Here is a 20,797-nt window from a genome sequence, read left to right on the forward strand (position 1 = left end):
TAATAGTATAATAGAGTGACCCATCACTATTTCATTTATTATTTTATTTATAAGTTTTCGTTACTTTTAAGTTTTAATTTAATCCAAGTGTATAATTTATTGGTACAACTATAATATTAAATCTTTCCCCAAATAAAGGTGGAAGTAGGTTGAATTATACTTATTGGTTAAAGGGTTTGATATCTTTTAAAGGAGAAAAAAAATAAAATAGTCGTTAGTCACAATTATAACAAAATTATTAGTAGAATTTATCGTGGATTTAAGTATAACTTAACTAGTTAAGTAGTATTAGATTAAAAAATTAGAAGTTGGAATCCTCATTCTGATAGGTTAATAATTGGCATTTTAATTCAAAATTATTTTCTTTTTATAAAAAATCAAATTCATCCCCGAAAATTTTGATCAAACTAATGGAAAATGTCAATCAAATCAAACCAATCAAAACATTTTTGTTTTGGAAAAAAAAATCAATCAAAACATTTGTAGTTTAAATTATGTAGTTTAATTTGGTCATTGTACATTTAAAAAGTTATCATTTTGATTCATATTTGCATGATTTTAACACAAATTTTCTATCGAATGAAAACTCTTTAATACAACTTTATTACTATATTTAAAGAAATTTAGTGAGCGTAGTATCATGTTAAAATTGTGATCAAAAGAAATGAGATTAAAAAACAAAAGAAATGAAGGGACCAAAATTGTTACTTTTAAAAAGTATAGGGACAAAATCAGACATTTAATAACCAAAATGCACTAAAGTTGAAAGTAGCAGTACCAAAATAGCATTTAAACCAAGTTTTAAATTCTAAAAAATCCATCTAATAGAACATCCAAATCTAGCCACAAAAATATATTACTACTAATTAAAAAAAATCTTATTTAGCATTATGAAATGCCCACAAACCAAAATATAGACTTAACACATCCAACAAAGATAACACCCAATGACCCAAAAGGAAATCCCATCCAACCATAAAATTTCTCATGCCCTTCAAGGGAAAAAAAAAGTATATAGTTATAATTTTAGATTTTATACTCTTATTTCAAATTGAATGAAGGATTTCAACCCTATGTATCATAAATGGAAGAAGGAATAAACCAACATATTTTCTATGTGTTCATAGATTTTGACGTGTTCATAGATTTTGACGTATCGATTTTGAATAGATCGACATTATAGAAGAAGGATGAATCAATATTTCTATATGTTCATAAGTTTATAGGTTCGACACATTGACATAGGTTCTATATGTTGATAAGTCAATGAATAAGACAAAATATTAAAAAAAAATCAACAAAATATTACCACTAAGGATATAAGATTAACATCAATAATCTTTTAACTTAGAGTTAAATTCTTATTTGTTAATTTTATATTTATATAAAAAAAATTTAAAATTTATCTTGTGTTAATATTTCTTATTCATATTTTCACAAAATTGAGAAATCGACATTTTCATCGATATCAACATTTAAAACTTTGTAATCATGGTCCTGAACCTTCCCACAATTAATTGACATTCTCCTAATTTATCATCTCAATTTAATCTCTAAACCGAATTTTCAAACAACTTAAACTAATACTTGATTAAACTAAACTAATCATCACATCGCATCCACTACATCAAATATTGGGCTTCAATGATTGATTAAAATGTGACAAAATTTGAATTAGTAAGTTGGTTGTAATTTCTATTAGTTACATTGCAAACAAATGTTAATTAAATTACCAGATTTTTTGGATTGGAGTTAATTAATCAACATTAAAGTCCATATCAACAAGAGAAAGGCAATTAGAACCTTTAATTATTTTGATCAAAATACAAGTCTTTTAACACAACCAAAAAGTCCACAAAGCACCACTTTATACCCCTTTTATTTTTTTAATCCGCCATTGTTATCCTTCTGTAGAAGTATCATTTCTGAGCAACGATGCCATAAATTCATCCAAGACCTGTAAATATAAATTAAATTAATTACACCCCACCATAAACCAAATGTTGGTGATCAATAAATTAAAATAAAATAAAGACCGAGTATATAATGTTATGTTTGGTTGGTGATATTTGAAAATAGAAATTTGAATATGCAACAAAATTAATGAAAAATAAAGTTGTGTTACATGTTTTCGTTGTTTTTGAAATCCGGACACTTGGTAGAAGATTTATAATCTTAAAATGTTGAAAACGGGTTAATTTTGGTTGTTTTTAAAATTCTCACGTTTTAGGTTACAGAATTTAAAACATAAACCCATTCAATAGAAGTTCACTAAATTCATTTGATTGGAGGAATTCCTTTCAGAAATTTAATCTAGGTAAGATATTTATCCAAATATCCTTTTCGTCCCTAATCTTTTAATTAAGTCTTTTATTCTCATTTCTCCAACACATTAAAATTTATTGTCAAAATTAATGAATGATGTGGCAGATGTTTTTTAATAAATAAATTAAAAATACTTCATATTTTATCAAGTGGGGATAGCTTAGTTGGGAGAGCGTCAGACTAAAGATCTGAGGGTCGTGTGTTTGATCCACACTCGCCGCGAAATTTAAGGAGATGAAAATTTTTATATCCTAATTTCATAGGAATTATACATACCCATCTCTCGGTAGTGAAAAATATGTTTTTTTTTTTTTTTGAGAAAAGTGAAGAATATGGTTTTATTAGCATATGTAAGTATAGAAAGAATAACAAGATTATTTTGGTGTATATAGATATTATTGGTGGGGCGGGAAACGGGGGCAAGGAATGCATTCCCCATCCCCATTTAGGTGACGGGAAAAAACTCTCTCATCCCCGCCCCCTAGGTAATTTAGATGGGGATTTCCCACCCCATTTAGATGGGTCCCCACAGAGATAGAACTCGTGGAAAAAATGAACATCCCTATTTGAAATTAGTTAGAAACTTGCCTTTTCATCAATGGAGAAAGGATCAGTTGTTGAAGTTTCTTCATCTGCTGTATAAATGTTGTAGGCGTGGTGGCTCTCATCTACCATGAAACTCCCATTGCCTTGTTGCTGCACAATGAAATTTAAAGTTGACTTGATTTTCTAGCGAATGGGAGTAAGGATGAAGTAGATAAATCCACCTATCCCGACCATCCTTTGAGGTTGGAAATTGTTCGACCTCTCACTTCAACATATGTTGAACTCAAAAGAAAAAAAACCGAAAGAAAAAAAACGTCATTTTATTATTTATTTTATGTTTTCAAAAGACTTAGAAACATTACTTTTACTTACGTGCTTTTTTGTTCTTTTATATATATAGTAACAAACATTTTTTAGGCCAAATTATGAAAATAGAAAAAATAATATAATATATATATATATATATATATATATATCAATATATAAAACTTGTTTTTTCTCTATGTTTCCTAAAAATTCAAATATGTTTTCCAAGTGAAAAATTTAATAATAAAATCATACATAAACAAGTATAATTTTTAAAAACATAAAACAAAAAACAAAATAAATTATTGCGCAACTTTTTTTAGTTTCAATTTTTGTTAGATTTTGAAAAGTTTTCAATAGGAAAATAACGAAACAAAGAAATTAAGTACCACAGCGAAACTAGTATTTATAATCTTAATTTTCAAAAGCTCAAAATTTTAAACCAAAATGATTATCAAACAAAACGGACCTATTCAAATGAAAAACCATATAACCAAATTAATTTCCTATCATGCATCTAAAACTATTTTAGAACACATTATTTTCTCAAAAACATTCTCCAATAATGGTATTGAGTTTCAATGTTTAAAGAAAATATGTGATTAGATTTTTTTCCTCTCTACTCAAAAAATTAAACCTACATTCTTGATAGAATATAATTATTAATAACCCTTGATCAATTATCATCCCACCTCAACTTTTTTCATAGTTTTTTTTTATTTTATTTTTATTTGAACTCAACTTTTTTCATAGTTATCAATGATTAGTAGAAAAGGATATCATATGTCATATATTATGCAGAAAGTTTAGGCAACAAAGTTTTTTAATTAACATTAATTTCACTTACTTGATAATTAGGGGTTGGATTTATATTATCAACAAAGCTCTGCATTGGAAACAAAGGAGCCAAAAAACCAGAATCTTCTTGGCCACCATCCTGAAATTTATTTTTCAAATATGAAAACAAACCAATTATATGTATAAATATATATAGATCAAAAAAAGGAAGAATTATCTTCATATGCCTAAAGATGTTTATATATGTGATTAATTTTCTTCAATCTGAATTTAATGATGAGATCCACGAAAAATGAGACAAATATAGTAGGTTTCTTACTTTGGCAATGAAAATTTTGTCGAGAAATATATTTATAAGGATTAAATTTATATTAATCTTACAGATTTAAAGCTAATTTTAAGTCTAATGTTAGAGATTTTAAAAAAAATCATTTATTGAGGAGGATGTTTATCGGGATCTATGGACTAATAATTACTAATATTACTTGTTTCACAATCATTTAAAATAACAAAAATATATAAGATTGTTTAATACGTGGGTCGAAGTTTTTACTATATTGTCCATCCGAGCATAGCTTAGTGGATAATAGATGTATTGGTTCAATCCCTACCCTACAATTATTGAACTAAAAAAACATTATAGAATATTTTTACTCGATGGATGATAAAATATCCGTCAACTATTTAAGTTAATTAACCAAATCATTTTTTTAGAATACTAATTACCTTTTTAAGACCTTCAAAACCACCCCACATCACCCAAAATAAAAAGCACAAAATTATCAAAAAGAAAACATAAATATAATAGCTAAAGAGGAAGGTTTTTGACTTTTTACATACCTTATTATCAAGAGAATGACTTGAATAATGCTTCACTGTCTGAGAATTTTCACCAAAGTTAACACCATAATTACTCATTAAACCCCAATTGTAACTCTCATGATCTCCTCCAAATCCAATACCATTTTGACCATACTCCCTAGAATAATCTTCAAAACCCATTGAAACCCCCTTTTGTGCCACTTGAAGCTCCCCGCTGGCGCGGACCGAGAATCCAGTGTAGTTATCGTTGTTCAGGAAGCTAGGAAGACTCGGATAGGATCGATCTTCAAAGTTGACACTTTGAGCTTTATTAGGGTTCCTCTGTAATGCTTTGTTGCCACCAATAAAACTCCTAATGTGGTCTAGATTGAAAGGCAGGAGATTTGTTGGATAACTAGTCGGGCGGTACCTAGATTGGTGGTCGTCATAGTTGTCATTTGAATTTAGATTACCAAGCAAAGGAGGGATATTAGGGTTTTGGGCAGAATTGAGATGGCGAGTTCTTTTTTTTTGGATTTTTTCTAACACAAGTGTAGCATGTCGGGAGAGGAACTTCGACCATAGGACTTCTTCAATTGTCTTGTCGGATGTTACCATGCATCGTTCAGCAACTTTTCTTAGAAAAATTCTGTATTTCTGCTTGGGAAAAAAAAAACACAGCTAACTAATTAGTTGAAATTAATGAATGAGAAAATTTTTGTATTGTGATTTGTGAGAGAAGAAATTAATTAATATAACTTTTTCTAGATGGGCTGAGTTTAAGATGTTCAATTAAATTCAGAATCTCTCATAGTTGACTTCAAGTTTTTTCCTCCCAAATTAAGAGATTAGCTTTATGAATTTCCCAAATTTGTAACATTTTTTAATATTTTCTTTTCAAAAACTTGACTTATTAGGAAGAAAACAGATTTCCCTCCATTCATTTTAGAGGATCTTAACAAATCAAACACCATCTAATTAATTAGATATATGCATGAATATGATTCTACCTGTATACAATTTTAAGATTCATTATTTTAGTTTGAATTTTTATGTGGATCATATCAATTTATCGAGCTATTAGTGATAAAAAAGTATGTCATATACATCAAGAAGAAGCTAAATAAAAGCACTTAAATTCAGAGATGGTTAGAATGTCATAATCGTAAAATAAGGTCGATTTAGAAGACTAGAGCCGTTGTTATATCATCCCACGAGGAGAATAAGCTATTCTCAGAAATTTTCAGATGCTTCATTCTAATCCTCTAAATATTTAAACAATATATAACATTGTGAATTAAGGATGATAATCAAATTAGCAGAGAATTGAACCTGCAAATGGCTAGCAACATTTTCCCTTGTCAAGCCAGGCACATTCATGATTTCTAGGATTTTCTTTGGAACAGCTCCTGCCCATGTATCAAAGTTATGAGTGGACAATCACATAAATCTTTACAAAAAACAAACCAAAAAACCTTAAAGAGAAACGAATAATCTATTATAGTAGTGATGTTCTTACTGTCCAAACCGATGTAATGAACAGCTTGCAAGAATCTATATTGAAGGAAATCTGTCCAAACCACCTTTGCCTTTTTTGTGGTTGTGGTCAATTCCTTTTTATCATTTGCTTTCTCTTGATTTTTCCCTTTTCCTTTTGAATCCTTCTTCTTCTTTCCTCGTCTTCGTTCGTTCGAAGACGAGACTGAGTTCACTTCTTCGGAGCGTGATTTGAACGCTGGAAATCTCGGTCCATGGCTTCCGGTTTCTTCGATAAACAAGTTAGGGTTTGGTTTACTTCTTGATTTTGTGGATAGGGCAAATTGCCAAATGTTTCTTAGATCATTTATAGTGAAGGGTTTCAATAAGTAAAGCACAACTCCTTCTTGTATAGCCTTGAGCATTATGCTTTCTCGATCATCGATCGAAATCACTGCATTCAAATTTGATATTCCAAGAACAAATTAATTAACAAATTGGGTAAATGGGTATGAATCATGCATACAATTATGTGGCCAAAAAAAGCCAGGAAAAAAATATGAACCACTTTAAACATCTGAGGAAATTAAAGCTCTCAAATAAAATTACTCACTAATCACAGGCAGCTTGAATTCATCATTTACTCTCCTGGTTAGCTCAAAACCATCCATATTTGGCATATAGAGATCGGTTATAACCAGATCAAAAATTTGCTTTCCCGTGCGAAGCGTGTACAAGGCACAAATCGGATCGTTAAATGGAGTAACTAAAATATATTTGAAAAGTGAAGAACTAAATTAGAACCAATAATAAGATATTACAAATATATAATTAAAGAGGTAATTACATACAAAAATTAACTCAAATCAATTCAGTAAATTGTATATACAAGGAGAAGATAAAAGGAAGATCTCAATGGAAGTATTTGGGAAAATTGTGAAAAGTGAATTCATAAACAATTATCATATCATATAATATATATTTTCATTATGGGTTATTATTTCATGGATTTTTTTTTTTTAAACAAAGTCATAGACAAATAAAATCCAATTTAAAATTTCTATTTAGAATTCAAGTTTTTTCATACTCCACTTAATACAATTGTGAGAAACAAAATGTTCACCAAAAAAAATAAAGTCAAGAAAAAGGAATATTATATACATGGTAGCCTGCAAATGAAAGAACAAATCCATATGTAATGTGAATATTATATTCATGATCATCTTCTGCATCACCTTTAGTTGTCATTATTTGGCAATCTCTACAATAACACTTCAAAATTGTCTGAAAAAAAAAATACTTTTATGCCAACTTTAATTTATTTTCAACTTTTAAAATCATGACATATAATAAAAAGCCATCTTTTCTAAAGCTTTTGTTCTAGATAGGTTTGATGAATTGTGCTCCATGATCTAAGATTTGGGGGAAGATGCAATTAAAGTAGTAATTTCATCTATAAAAAGAGAGATTTAATTTTATTAGCTCGCCGCTCGCGTTATAATCACGTCAACATCGATCTGACATACATCAATTTGAGCATCGCTCTGGTTAAAGCATATATTCTCCTCAAGTTCGAATTCCCACTCCTACTTCAGTATTTTCGAAAAGTAAGAGAAAGAGGAAAACCATGGATTGTTTTTTCTTTTTCAAACAAGACAAGAACAAAAAAACATGACCAGAGAAATTAAACCTAGTACTTTTCAATTTGTTTTTCGCTAAGGTACCTTCATAATTCAAAGTTTTAAGCAAGCCTGAAACAACAGCAAGAGAGGTAGCATCATCATCCACAAGCATGACATGAATTCTGACAGGAGGAGCTGTGAGAAGAATGTTGTTGGCTGCAACTTGCTGGTGATGACAAGACATGTCTAGAGATCAGAGCTTTTCTGAAAAAACTATAATGTTTGGAATTCAATTCACTACTGTTGTTTGTTTCAGTTGGGCTGCACAAGTTAAATGGGGAGAGCAGAAGCAAAGAGACAGAAATTAGAGAGAGATCAATTTGTAATAAAGCCCAATTTGAACACCTTAAAAGTAAATTAATAAAAATTTGTGGCAAAATCTAGAGTAGAAAAATTACATTCAATGCAAATTACAAAAACTTAAGAGGTTCCCAAATGGTTGATCTAAATGTGTATATCTTTCACTATATAAACCTTTCAATTTCATACCATTTATTCAAAATCTAAAGCAACCTATTTTTAGAAATTAATGTGTCTTATTTTCTAATCATATCACTACACTGTAATTTATATATAATTACCATGGTATGATTGTAATTATATATATAAAAAAAAGACACAAATTCTCTTAGGGCTTAATGAGAATTATTGAGAGATTATCACTTTTCAAATGCTTAAATCAAATTGGATGATTGATGTTAATGAATGAATTGAAAATATTAAAAAGTTTCCCAATTTGTTCAACTTAAACGAAACTTAATAATGTGCATTTGAAATATCATTTCTATCACACTCTCTTCCTTTAAAAAATTTCTCCCTTTTTGTAAAAAATAAAAAAATAAAAACTTATTATATTGTGATAATTAGACAAGTAGTAGTTAAAAAAAAAATTAAAGTTTTTGTGTTATGAAACAATTCATAAAGTGGGAGGGAAGGAGTTCAAACTCCATGATGGCCACCTACACGTTAAGAATTAATTCCTATGTGTTTCATGGCACAAAATATTGTAGAGTCAAGTCTGCTCGTGAGATTAGTCGAAGTGCACGTAAGCTGGTCTTGACACTTGCGAATATAAAAAATAAAAACCTCATAAACCCACGGGGACTTCTTATTAAGTATTCATCTTATCACACTTTCTTTCTTTCTTTCTTTGTTAAAGATTGAACAGACGAAATTTATGTAATTCAAGAGTAATTTTTTTGGTAATATTTTTGTTTCCTATTTCTTTGTTTTTCACATTTTCATTTCTTGAAGAACGCGTGTTTAATAGCATTCATTGTTTCTCATTTTCGTACTTTTTGAATACATTTCCATAATTAGATGCAAGACCGTAAAATTTTTGGTCTCTTGTTTCCTATTTTTGTTTCTGCACACTCGTCAGTAGATGAGCTCTACTAACTTTCTGATGTGACGTGGTTTTAAGTATCGATCTATTTCTATCGCATTGAATAGTTACATAGATTCACTAAAATCTTTTAGCCAATAAAAAATACGCCACTTTATAAAGTCAATAGAAGCTACCTCAACTGCACCTGTCTATAGGGAAATATTTCCCTTCTAATTTTTCATAATGTTGATTATCAAACATACTTTCGTAATTAGATATAAGTAAAATAGAGAGAAGTCACCATCGGCGGGAAGTGGCGTTAGTGGGCTTGTGGGCGAATGGAGATACCTCCCTCCCAGTTCAAGTCCTTGCGTGAAGCGTAGCCGGGACTTCTTCTCCCCTTCCCCCACACCCCCCCCCCCTTATTTGGGGACAAGTCCCGCAACGTCTATTACAATGTTAGGTGATCGTCGACACCCTTGATTATAGAGATCCAAACTAGCAAAGCCACACATCATCGATTGCGGGTTATCAAAAAAAGTAATAAAGAAGTCAAGAAACTAAAAACGAGTATCAAACACGACTTTTAATTTCTTCCCCTAAGAAAAAATAAGAAGCAAACAAAGAAGCAAAAAGGCAAAAAAGCGTTACTAAACAAGTACCTTTGTTTCAAATCCTTCCATCCCATTTAAATATATACTATGTGAACATATGAAAATAAGGTAAGAGACAACACATGCATATTATTCCCCCCAAAAATAAAAGATACAATGAAATGAAAATTACAAAGAAAAGAGAGCATATAATAAATGAGAACTTGTCTCATGTTTAATCCAACCATAAATGAGTCTCTTATAGGCGTTATGAAAAGATGATCTCATTATTCTTGCAAAAAAACAACCATTCCTCTGCACCAACAGCCTCAGTAATGGCTACTTGGGCACCATGCAAATAGCCAGTTTGGGACAAGGACAAGATTTACAACAAGACAAAGACTTTTGTGAGAGGATTTAGAATACCAAGAAAGAAAGACATGATTATTAAGGTTGGACCCCAGGAAAAAAACCCACAGTTGCATGTCTTTATCAATGTGCACGAGATTCGAATTCCATCCCAAAATCATTTAGTTCACTTGTGTTATAAATCTTTGTTAGGTCTCTATTTGTAGATTGGATGTTCTTGTTTGAATTTACTAGATCCTGATACCGTATCAATGAATATGGGGTTTCATCTAAAAATTAATTGTCTCTGATATATCATATTTTGATTGTAAGAGGAATAGTTTGTTAAGGATTTCACGTTGAAAAGAAAATAGACCTTACAAAAGTTTATAATAGACATAGACTACTCTTTTCATTACCAATTGGTTTTGAGATGGAACCTCATAGATATTAATATGAATCAGAGTTCAAACGAGCATCTAATCCAAAAATGAGGATCCGACCAAGATCGATGAGCCAAAAGAGTTACGATTTTAAAGGGGCAGGTTAAGTGTTTCATATTGAAACAAATAGACATGGACTACCCCTCCCATTATCAATTGATATTGCTCACTGAGTTGAATACGGAGAAAACAAAAGGGTCTTAGAGAGGAGTGTGATTAAATAATTACTTAAAGTAGATTCCTAGTCCACTTTGTTTTTTGACAAAAACAAGAAAGTGAAGAGAGAAGGGTTGTTTGTATTTGAAATTGTTCTTTCTGCATGGCAAAGATGAGATGAGTTTTTGTGTCGTTTTGTATTTTGAGCTCAGAAAACTGTGCTTGAAATCTCAGTTACAAGCAGAGGACGATCGCAACTAGTGTTCGTCATGTTCTTTAAGGAATATAATAATCTATGTTCTCTCTGGAATGTTGTTTAATTAAGCTTAGAGAAGTACTACTAAGAGAATGAGACAAGTCCTAACCCTAAAGAGAGAGTATTTTATTCGAAACGGGACTCGGGTGAGTTTGAGATGTCTTTCGGAGGAAAAAAAAGTGATTTTAAGTGAAGCACTCTCGAAAACAAACTAATTAATTAAATGCTTCATCTACCGTCACTTTCAGTGCGTTGTTTGGAGTTTTTCAAACTACTTTTGATTGTTGAAAATTTTAAAATGTACGTTCTAATTGGTTAAAAACACTCTTTTTCAAATGTTTGAAGTATAGGAATGTAATCAATTGGTAGGATTGGCCTCAAATTTGGGAATCACTCCTCTCAAAAAGGTAATTTCATTCGTCGGTTAATATCTAATCAATTTTATTCTCATTTGTTATTACGTGTGTCTCATTTTTTCAATAATTACTTTAAAACTTTTGTCGCCCCTCTATCTAATTAATTGTTTTACGATTTTACTTTTGATTTTTTTTTATTTATACTAATAATAAATTTTCTTCTAATAGAAAAATTATACCATTTTTATTAGTGATGTTACTTTATTTTATAGAATATTACACATTTTTATTTAATTTTTATCAATTATTTAATTCTATTTTGTTATTATTAATTAATTATTAGAAGAAAACAAAACTTAACAATATTTTATATTAATATTTATTTTAATCTTTGATGTAATTTTATTTTAATTATTTATTATTTTGTAAAATTAAATAAATGGTTAAAATTAAAAAAAATACTATAAAAAATATTTAAATTTTTTATTGTTTTACTTAAAATATAATATTAGCATACCTTAAGTATTTTTTATACGTTTTTAAAATTTCTTGAACTACTTTTTTATCATTGAAAATTTTAAAAAGTATGGATTAGAAGTGTTTTCAAATCTTCAAAATTTTAACCAAATATTACTAATTTTTTAAGGAATAATTTGTCCTCCATAAGCCAGAAAAGACATATCAAAACACACTAAAAAGTGTGCTTGATAATAACTTTATTTGTGCCTCAACATTGTGATCATCGCTCTTGTCCTAAAATATTGGTTACATTAATATTATTGTTGTCTCAAATTAAAGTATCGACTGCTTTTTATATGACTGTTGTCAGAAAATATTGGTTGCCTTTTATATGATAGTTGTCCCAACATATTAGTTGCCTCTGTATGATGGTTGTCGCAAAATTTAGTTGTCTTATCATGATTGTTGTTCCAAAATATCAGGTGCCTCTATATGATGGTTGTCCCAAAGATATTAGTTGCCTTGATATTACTTTTGTCTCAAAATATCGGTTGTCTTGATATGAGATAATTCTCAAAAAATGTTGATTACCTTATTCACTATTGTCTTAAAGTATTGGTTGCCTTAACATTATTATTGTCCCAAAATATCGATTGTCTTAATACTATTATTGCTCCACAATATCATATCAGTTTTCTTGATAGGGCTGTTATCTCAAAATATTGATTGTCTTAATATGATTACAATGGTCGAGGTTGACCTACCGATAAAGGGGAAGAATAGAAGGTGAGATGGAGAAGAACAGAGAAAGAAAAAAGGAAAAAGAAAATCTAGTTGTGAAGTGTGCATGACATCCACGTGGCAATCTCACTGTCAATCTGGTGGTTATTTATCTCTCCATAATTGCTTGATAAACCCGCGATTTACATTTAATTTGTAAGTACCATACACTAAATCGTACCCATTTATGGTGATTTACTAAAAATTTCATCAGTTATAGTTAATTTGTCAACCTATTTTTGTCATTATAGTTTCAAAACTAGGTCAATTTTTATTATATATTATTATTTTTCAAATCTTGGTCTTGGCTGTGAATTTTAATGTGGGCTGATTTGTTTTTGGGCCAACTTTGAATTGATCCAATTAGTCAACCCAATGATAATAAGCCCGTTTGGTAAAATAATTCATTGCTCATTCCATTTTTAATGAGTTTCTAAACTTCTAAATATTTTATTTTAAATCTCAAACTTTGTATAAAGGATTATTCTATCTTAGTAGTTGAGTTTTTTTAAAAAATAAATTATTTAAAAGAAAATTTATTGTAGATGGTAAAATTGGTGGCCATATTTGTGAATTTGTTGCACAATAAAAATGATTTGCAAATATGATAACTTTTTTTCTATATCACTTATATATTATTTTTCCTAAACTACATCACTGATATAATATTTATTATCATTAATAAGATACGTTATAGGAATCTATATATTTTTTCCATTTTTTCAAAATATTTTATCATGTGACAAAACTTAAAATTATTTAGACCTTACTAAAGCATCAATTTAAAATAAAATAATGTAGAAGGAAAGGGAGAAGAGATCAAGTTTGAAAAGAGACAATATTATTTTTTTAGTTCAATATGTTTCTGTCTTTGAACCTCTAATTTTTTGATGGAAAATATATATATTGAAAAGACAAATCAATATCATTACTTAACACTAAACACTAAATTAGGATAATTCAAATCATATTCCTACATGGATTTTTATACCATTGACCATCATTAAGAACTTAACAAACACAAACAATAATTGGACTAAAAATCATCTAAATTTTTTGCAAGAGCACAAATTTCATCCAAATTTCCTCAATCAATTGGATCAGCAGCCAACTCTCTTGACCCTTGCCAAACAGTTGTCTTTTGGCCTTGAATGGGGCAGATACCTCACTGGACTATTTGGATTAGCCCTCTCCAACCTGTCCAAAAAAACGACGACCCGAGTCGTTAGCTCGTATGGTCTATAGCAAGCTTCCCGTCAATAATACCTTCCTGACACGTGCTCAGGAAGAAGAAGGAAAAAGAATAGCAGAGGTTTTGGAAAGCTCACTGATAATTGAGGAGAAAATAGTGGAGAAAGATGGAGACTTCTAGCTTTGCAAGATCATTTCCGGGACACAATCTACTCCCTGCTCCAAATGGAAGGAAGCTCCCTGCTTTTGGTGTGAAATCCTAAACCAACACGATTTCTTCAGATGCATCGTTATTTCACGTTTATTATACGTTTAGCCTCTAAAATTTTAAGATTGTGACTAGTAAAATCCGTAAAGTTTCAATTTAGTGTCTAATAAATCTTCGAAGGACACGAGATTAAAGGCTGAGGGACCTATTAGACAAAGACTTATAGTTTAAAGTCTAAACTTCTAATTTAACCTAATATTAATATCAAAATCAAATGTATACTGTCCTTACATCCCATCTTGACGGGTTGAATTCTTTTGGGTTCGGGTAAGTTTGGGGATCCAAGTGAACTCCTCTAAACCAGACCAAGATTTTCCAACCTTTTGGAATGAGATAACCTGCAAAAGAGAAAATAGTCATGTGTTCTAATCAAGGTGTTAAAAGTCGATGTCGATAAAAATATCGGTATCTCAATTTTGTGAAAAATGTCAATGGAAATATCTACAAAGTATATGTCGATGTCAATTGAATATTTAAAAGAAAAAAGACATATTCAAGAAATCCATAAAAATTATTTGAAGGAACAAATAAGCATTTTACCATTTTTAAATTGTTTAAAATTTTTATTATTAATATTATGTTTATCCATTTTTTACAATATAATTTTAATGTCACAGCTCATTCTGTATGTCAATAATCAATATCAAACATCATATATATAGATAAAATTTACCACTTATATTGACGTCATGCTTTGCCTCTCTAAAAACCATGAGTGAGAAAGTTACCACCCGTAGCGTTTCATCAATTACCTACGGTTAATAAAGTGCAGTTAAAAGTGTCAATCAAGGGAGTAAACAAAAGGAGCTATAAAACCGTAAAAGAAGGTAGGTGAGATAATTGATGTAATACATACCTTTGAAAGATAGTACATTTCTCTAACTTCCTTGAGAGTTAATCCCTTTTGGCTCGCAGGTCGTCTCCTTAGTATCTCTTCTTGCTCTATCTGTTCGAAACCGTTAAAGTTTTGACACGTAGAAGAGAGAAATATGAAAAGAAAAAATAGTATATATTTTTTAGCGGTCAGAATCTAAATATCGCTATCTTACCTTAGCCTTTTCGAAAAATTCCGGATGTTGTTGTAAGAAAATCGTGGCCCACATCATAGTGTGACCCGAAGATTCATGGCCAGCATTCAAGTACATTATCAAGACATCAATAATTTCTTCATCACTCAACTTTCTACCATTCTCATCTTCAACATCTAACAAAGCATCCATCATGTCCCTCCTTTTCGTCGCTAAATTGTTCTCTCTTTCCTTCCTTCTGTTCGTCACAATCGATTGAAACGTAGCCACAAGATTTCGTCGTGCCTACAATGAGATGTACGATTATGATTTTACGATGTACAAATTTAGTTCCTAATATAGTTTTCACAAAGTTTGAATTTTGTCCCTGAGATTTTACAAGTTTCAATTTAGTCCATGTGGTTTGGACTTAGTTTGGATTTAGTTTCAATAAGATTTCAAAAGTTTTAATTTGATCCATATGACTAAGTCAAACTTCACCAAATTGTCCTTGTCATTATCATATTAATAACAAATAAAAAAAATTCATTTTATTAGGGTAACTTTGTTAGTTGAGTATATTAGAGTGTTTAAAGTTTATAGTAAAAAAGTAAAAGAAAATAAGTAGATTTTTCAAGGGGATAAAACACAATTTTAACCATGGAGACCAAATTGGAAACTAAGCTTAAACTATTTACAGTTAACGCTACAAGAAAAAAAAAATTTCCCCGACGTCTGTGAACTTTTCCTAATGCATATAAGTTGACGATTCTTCCGACGAAAAATTTGGGAGAAATCATTCCCAATGTTTTTTGGACTTTTTCCGACCTTTCTTGGTGTAGGGAAAAGTCTTTTTTTCTTGTAGTGCAAGTAGGTATCTTTACTTACTAATTGATTGTTATTTATTCTATTTTCTCTCTACTAGTTGTCAATTTTTTAATAGCGTAGGTAAGGGATGCGCATACTTATCAATAAGTACCTAAGTTTTATCCAACTACAAGGGACCAAATTGAAGTTAATCCTGAACCATGATGACTAAAACGAAACTTTTAAAAACATACGAACTAAATTGGTACTTTGCCCACGAACCATAGAGACGAAATTTGTAACTTTAACCTAATTATACGGTTAACTAATGAACAGGATGCGATCAAAGTCTCACCTTGAGGGCCTTATGGTAAGCAAAACCAGGAATATTGATGGCCATGGCTCTGACGCCATAGTTGAGCTTGGTGTACTCCCTCTCCATGGCGTCCATTACCGTCTCACTCTCAGAGCTAAGGAAGATGTGCATGATGATGTTGAAGGTGAGCTTTCGCAGGTGAGTTAAGAACTCTATTTGGCCCATGGTTGCCCATTTCTGCAAGGAAACCACCACCGTTTGTTCAATGTATTTGAGGTAAGTGGCGAGTGCCTCGTAACCGTTCACCGGAGCTGCGGTTATGCGGCGGAGACGCTTGTGCTCTTGGTAAGAGATGCCGATGAACGACTTCTCTCCGATGAGTTTCATGGTGGAAACCGGCCATCCCGACCCGAATGCGTCGTCGTCGGTTAAAACTCTCTTGCAAGCTTCTGCTGAACTCACTAATACGCTTGGACTCCCAAACATCAAACTCTTGTATATTCCTCTCCTTCCATACCTAAAACCAAAATTGTTATCATGTATTGAAGATTGAACTTAAGAGTACAGTAAAAAAACACTTTTGATCTCTATATTTTCATTCAACTAACGATTTAGTCCTTATATTTCTAAATTTATAATAATTTAGTCACCAATAAACTTTAGTACATAATAATTTAATTTTTGTAGTTAAAATTTTGTAATAGTTTGGTCTCTATCTTAAAAAATTTCATCCTGACGATTTAGTTTTTGTAATTTATAAATATAATTGGTAAATTATTGAAAATCTTGATGTACAGTTGACTAAGATGGAGAAAATACCACTTTGCAGAAATTCCCAAATACAAATGGACATCAAAGCATTAGACAAGCAACATTTTGATGAAAAAAATAGTGGTTTACACAAAATTGGTGCACCCACAAAAAAGAAATAATAAAAAAGTATATTCTATTATTATTTAATCCAGAGACATTTTCCAAAAAGAATGACGAAAGATGTTTCACTTATTATTAGTAAACGACAAACACAAATATATATATATATATATATATAAAACAACAGTTTAAATCTCATTTTTAGTCTAAACCTGTTCTATTTCTGTCTCTAAATTTATAGAGTTGTTTCATTTTGGGTCCTAAATTTTTAAAATATTTATTTTACTTACTTAATTTTTGAAAAAAAATAACCATTTTGATCCTTATTATATTATCTTTTCATCTAACATCTGCTTACTCAATTTCCATCTCTAATCTATAAAGTTTGAATAAATGCTCACATTAATATGTTAGTAGATGTACTTGTGTACTCAAAATTATGCTATCAATTTGTTAAGAGTAAAATAAAGCCAGAATCAAAATAATTATTTTTAAAAAATTCAAAAATCAAAATAGAATAAATTAAATGTTAAAATGGGTATTTTGAAAGTGGAATAATGTCAATGGAGTAAAATAAGATTTAAATGTAAAATAAAATAACCCCCCCATTTTCTTATTTTAAATTCAATAACTTATGGTGCTGCTGATGGGCCAAGGGGAAGTTATGTTGGGCCCACGGTGTAGTGGGCCGATATGGCCGAAACGCGGCCATTGGAGACCGAAACCGACAACCGAAACGACAAGACAAAGCTTTGACCGTTGTCGTCGACCTGCGCGCTCCGCCGTTGATCGGCCGGCCGGTGTTTTACGTAATTCCCAACAAGATAAATAATTTTTTTTAAAAAAAAAGAGAGAAAAAATTTTAATAAAATAATAAGAACTTTTCTGTAGGATTGGCCAAAACGGGACAGTGGCAGATACGAAACGACCGTTTCGAAGCGAGTGACGTATTTGCCTCTGTCGTTCTTCCGTTCCGTTTTTCTAAAATATTCCTAATTTTTCGATTTTCTCCTCTTTATTCTTTATTATTATTTTTATAAATTTTAAAACTATTTTAATTCCTATATTTTTTACTTTAATTCAATTGATATTGTATCTTTAAATATCTATTTTGATTTATGTACTTTTAATTTTGTTTATTTTAATTTTTAAAAAATAATTATTTTGATCTCTATTTATAAAATTTTACCTACAACAAAAAAATTTTAATATAATTTTATGACTAGATTTTAAAAATTTTTGTGAATGAAGTGTTATGCTAAATCTGTGATCTATGGTCATTTTTTATTAATACAATGACAAAAAGACATACATTTTGAAAGTACAAGAACAAAAATTTGATATTATAAAAAAAATATGAACTAAAAAGCGATTGAGATTTGGTTTTTAAAAGTATAATGTTGCCATCACATAATCTAAATCTAGAAAGAAAAGAAAAAAAGATATATATTATGTGGCATCCTTATCACTTATAAAGAGACTTTTCAAAGTTTTTTTTCTCATTAAAGCACAAGTGTTCTAATAGTATACTGGATTTAACGGACTGTGTTTATATAGTTTAATTAGTTGAGATTATATTTTGACTAGAATATAGAGGTTCGAATTTCGACCTTTTACATGTTAAAAAAAATAAATAAATAAGTTGGGTAGTTTTAAGATATTTCATGTAATTCTTTTATATAAAATTTAAATTAAAAAATAATAAAGAAGGGAGCAATTATCTATTCCCAATTTGTCTTAGATTAAAAAAGTAATTTTAAAACTTTGTATCTAATTTGCCTCTTAAGTTTTAAGGTCCAAAGATCATAAATTTCTTGTTAAATTAATATTGATATTTAAAAAATTAGATAGTTTCTCTTTAGATTTTTATTAACTAGTTTAGATTTTCTATGAAAAAAAAAAGTTTTAGTAAAAAGATCTTAAGAAAAGTATAAATAAAAAATAAATATATTTTCATGTTAAACATAAAGCCGTAAAATTAAATTTTGTCCTTCCCCTTATTAAATTTTTTACATTTTCAAATTGCACGCATCCCAACCAATATTAAATTCAAATAAATCTCAAATAAAACCATGATCACCTTATATCTTAAATTCACATGTTACAGCACAAACTATAATGCTTTCTAGATTTGTCCAATGCAATGATAAAAATATTTGGTAAAAATAGTACAATCTAAAAATTTGTATATCAATGATTTATTTTATATTAAGTATATCAATAATATATTTTATCATATGAATAATATACATTATATTAAGTATATTAATGTCAATTAAGATAAAGTATCTAATATCATCTTAAAATTTAATGTTATTGAATTGAAAAAAGTATTTTAATGATATATTTTCTCACAAGCCATTTGGTACCTTGGATATTATTTTAAAATAATAAAAAAAAATTAACCACTAACATTACAATAAAGAAAAAACAATAAAATTGTAGAGATGAATATAAAATATATTTCTAAAATTACTATTCAAACAAAATGTTTAACTTACAGTTTAATGTTACTAAATTTGAAAGGTCATTTATCTGTCCTATTAGATACAAAATTAATTTTTTTTTTATCTAATAGGATTGAATTAAAAAAAATGTTAAATAGATCCAGGTTTGAAATAAAATTGAAAGTTCTAACACTCATTTGGTGACAAACTTTTAGTAATTGTTTTGGTTTCTCATTTTATTTTTAAAAAACATTTCTAAAATTGCATAGAAATTTTAGAATTTTCATAATTTTTCAAGAAAAAAAACAGATAAAACTATTATTTTATTGTTTTTTACTTATAAAATATATAATAAATATTAAAAAATAATATAACATAAAAATGAATATTTAACTTAAAAAAAAAATCAATTTTCGTATAAGAGAGAACTAAAAACAAAAAATTGCTACTTTCTGTTTTGTTTTCACTAATAAACACAAAATAGTTTTTTTTAATACATTTTTTTTTCACTAATAAACACGAAATAGTTTTTTTTTAATACATCAAGTGCGTGAGAATAAGGGATCAAATTCACACCCTCGCACCTTTTTAATTGAAGATATATACTAATTATTATTGAACTATGTTCGCTTTAGAAAAGTCAAAATAGTTGCTTCTAGTTTAATTTACTAAAAAAGGTTAAAATCGAAGACGAAAATAAGAAACAAAAATATTATTTTACATAGTTTATTAAGATCGATTTATTCTCATTTCTTATTTCTCGTTTATTAAAATTAATTCATGAAGCAAAATATTCTATACTTCTAACTAGAGAAATCACCTGGAAACGAAGGAGGCCATGAAAGAATCAGGATCACTGGATTTGAAAGCTCTGAGAAAATCCCACATATTTCCGACGAACGGCCACCCCAGATCCCCCGGCGGCAGCCAGAACCGCTTTTCACCCAACCGCCGGTTCTCGTACACCCACCGGTTCGCATTCTTCGCCACCCAGACCGCCGCCGCCACCGCCGCCGCTGCCACCACCCACGCCGCCGCCGTCTCCATTCCCTCTGAGACTGAGGGGAGGAGGAGGCGTGGTGGGTATTTATAATAATGGATGTAGGAGCAGACGGCGACGGCCAAGGAGAGAGAAAAAACAAAAATAAAATTAAAATTAAAATTAGAGAGAGAAAATGGGTGCTTTTGAAATTGTCGTTTAGTGAATTGGAGTTTGATTCTAGTTGTTGTGTGTTT

General features: G+C 29.7%; 2 protein-coding genes and 1 non-coding gene across 4 annotated transcripts; 1 reads left to right on the forward strand and 2 right to left on the reverse strand.

Annotated features, from left to right (window-relative positions):
• Positions 1–1,900: 1,900 nt before the first annotated feature.
• On the reverse strand, positions 1,901–8,118 carry LOC111022792 (two-component response regulator ORR23-like). The gene is made up of 8 exons (XM_022300053.1): positions 7,977–8,118; positions 6,866–7,018; positions 6,296–6,706; positions 6,109–6,185; positions 4,816–5,433; positions 4,025–4,114; positions 2,914–3,021; positions 1,901–1,957 (listed from the first exon to the last, which is right to left on the reverse strand). Exons 1-8 carry the CDS (start codon positions 8,116–8,118, stop codon positions 1,901–1,903), a joined length of 1,656 nt encoding a protein of 551 aa, XP_022155745.1.
• Positions 2,475–2,547, forward strand: TRNAF-AAA (transfer RNA phenylalanine (anticodon AAA)). The gene has a single exon. It is a non-coding gene; the product is annotated as a tRNA-Phe (tRNA).
• Positions 8,119–13,556: 5,438 nt separating the features above from the next.
• Positions 13,557–20,765, reverse strand: LOC111022826 (ent-kaurenoic acid oxidase 1). Of its 2 annotated transcripts, XM_022300098.2 has the most exons (8): positions 20,382–20,764; positions 16,281–16,758; positions 15,161–15,424; positions 14,968–15,057; positions 14,785–14,863; positions 14,343–14,449; positions 13,981–14,102; positions 13,557–13,849 (listed from the first exon to the last, which is right to left on the reverse strand). In XM_022300098.2, exons 1-8 carry the CDS (start codon positions 20,606–20,608, stop codon positions 13,753–13,755), a joined length of 1,464 nt encoding a protein of 487 aa, XP_022155790.1. In that variant the 5' UTR covers positions 20,609–20,764; the 3' UTR covers positions 13,557–13,752. The 2 variants fall into 2 exon arrangements, with proteins under 2 accessions (XP_022155790.1, XP_087982896.1); XM_088126770.1 differs by lacking the exon at positions 13,557–13,849 and having other exon boundaries at positions 13,977–14,102; positions 20,382–20,765.
• Positions 20,766–20,797: the final 32 nt, after the last annotated feature.

This window comes from Momordica charantia, assembly GCF_013281855.1.
Source record: "Momordica charantia cultivar OHB3-1 chromosome 7 unlocalized genomic scaffold, Mcharantia_2.0 BLBB01000007.1, whole genome shotgun sequence".
NCBI classification, from domain to species: domain Eukaryota; kingdom Viridiplantae; phylum Streptophyta; class Magnoliopsida; order Cucurbitales; family Cucurbitaceae; genus Momordica; species Momordica charantia.

What these genes read in the sequence shown, in the direction of transcription:
- LOC111022792 (XM_022300053.1), bottom strand. Translation starts at nt 8,118, where the DNA reads ATGTCTTGTCATCACCAGCAAGTTGCAGCCAACAACATTCTTCTCACA. An exon ending in ATGTTGCTAGCCATTTGCAG is followed by an intron (nt 5,434 to 6,108) that starts GTTCAATTCTCT and finishes TTTCCCAAGCAG; the next exon opens with AAATACAGAATTTTTCTAAG. An exon ending in CTTTCTCCATTGATGAAAAG is followed by an intron (nt 1,958 to 2,913) that starts GCAAGTTTCTAA and finishes TTATATTTACAG; the next exon opens with GTCTTGGATGAATTTATGGC.
- LOC111022826 (XM_022300098.2), bottom strand. Translation starts at nt 20,608, where the DNA reads ATGGAGACGGCGGCGGCGTGGGTGGTGGCAGCGGCGGCGGTGGCGGCG. An exon ending in ATGGCCTCCTTCGTTTCCAG is followed by an intron (nt 16,759 to 20,381) that starts GTGATTTCTCTA and finishes TTTTGGTTTTAG; the next exon opens with GTATGGAAGGAGAGGAATAT. An exon ending in CTTACCATAAGGCCCTCAAG is followed by an intron (nt 15,425 to 16,280) that starts GTGAGACTTTGA and finishes ATCTCATTGTAG; the next exon opens with GCACGACGAAATCTTGTGGC.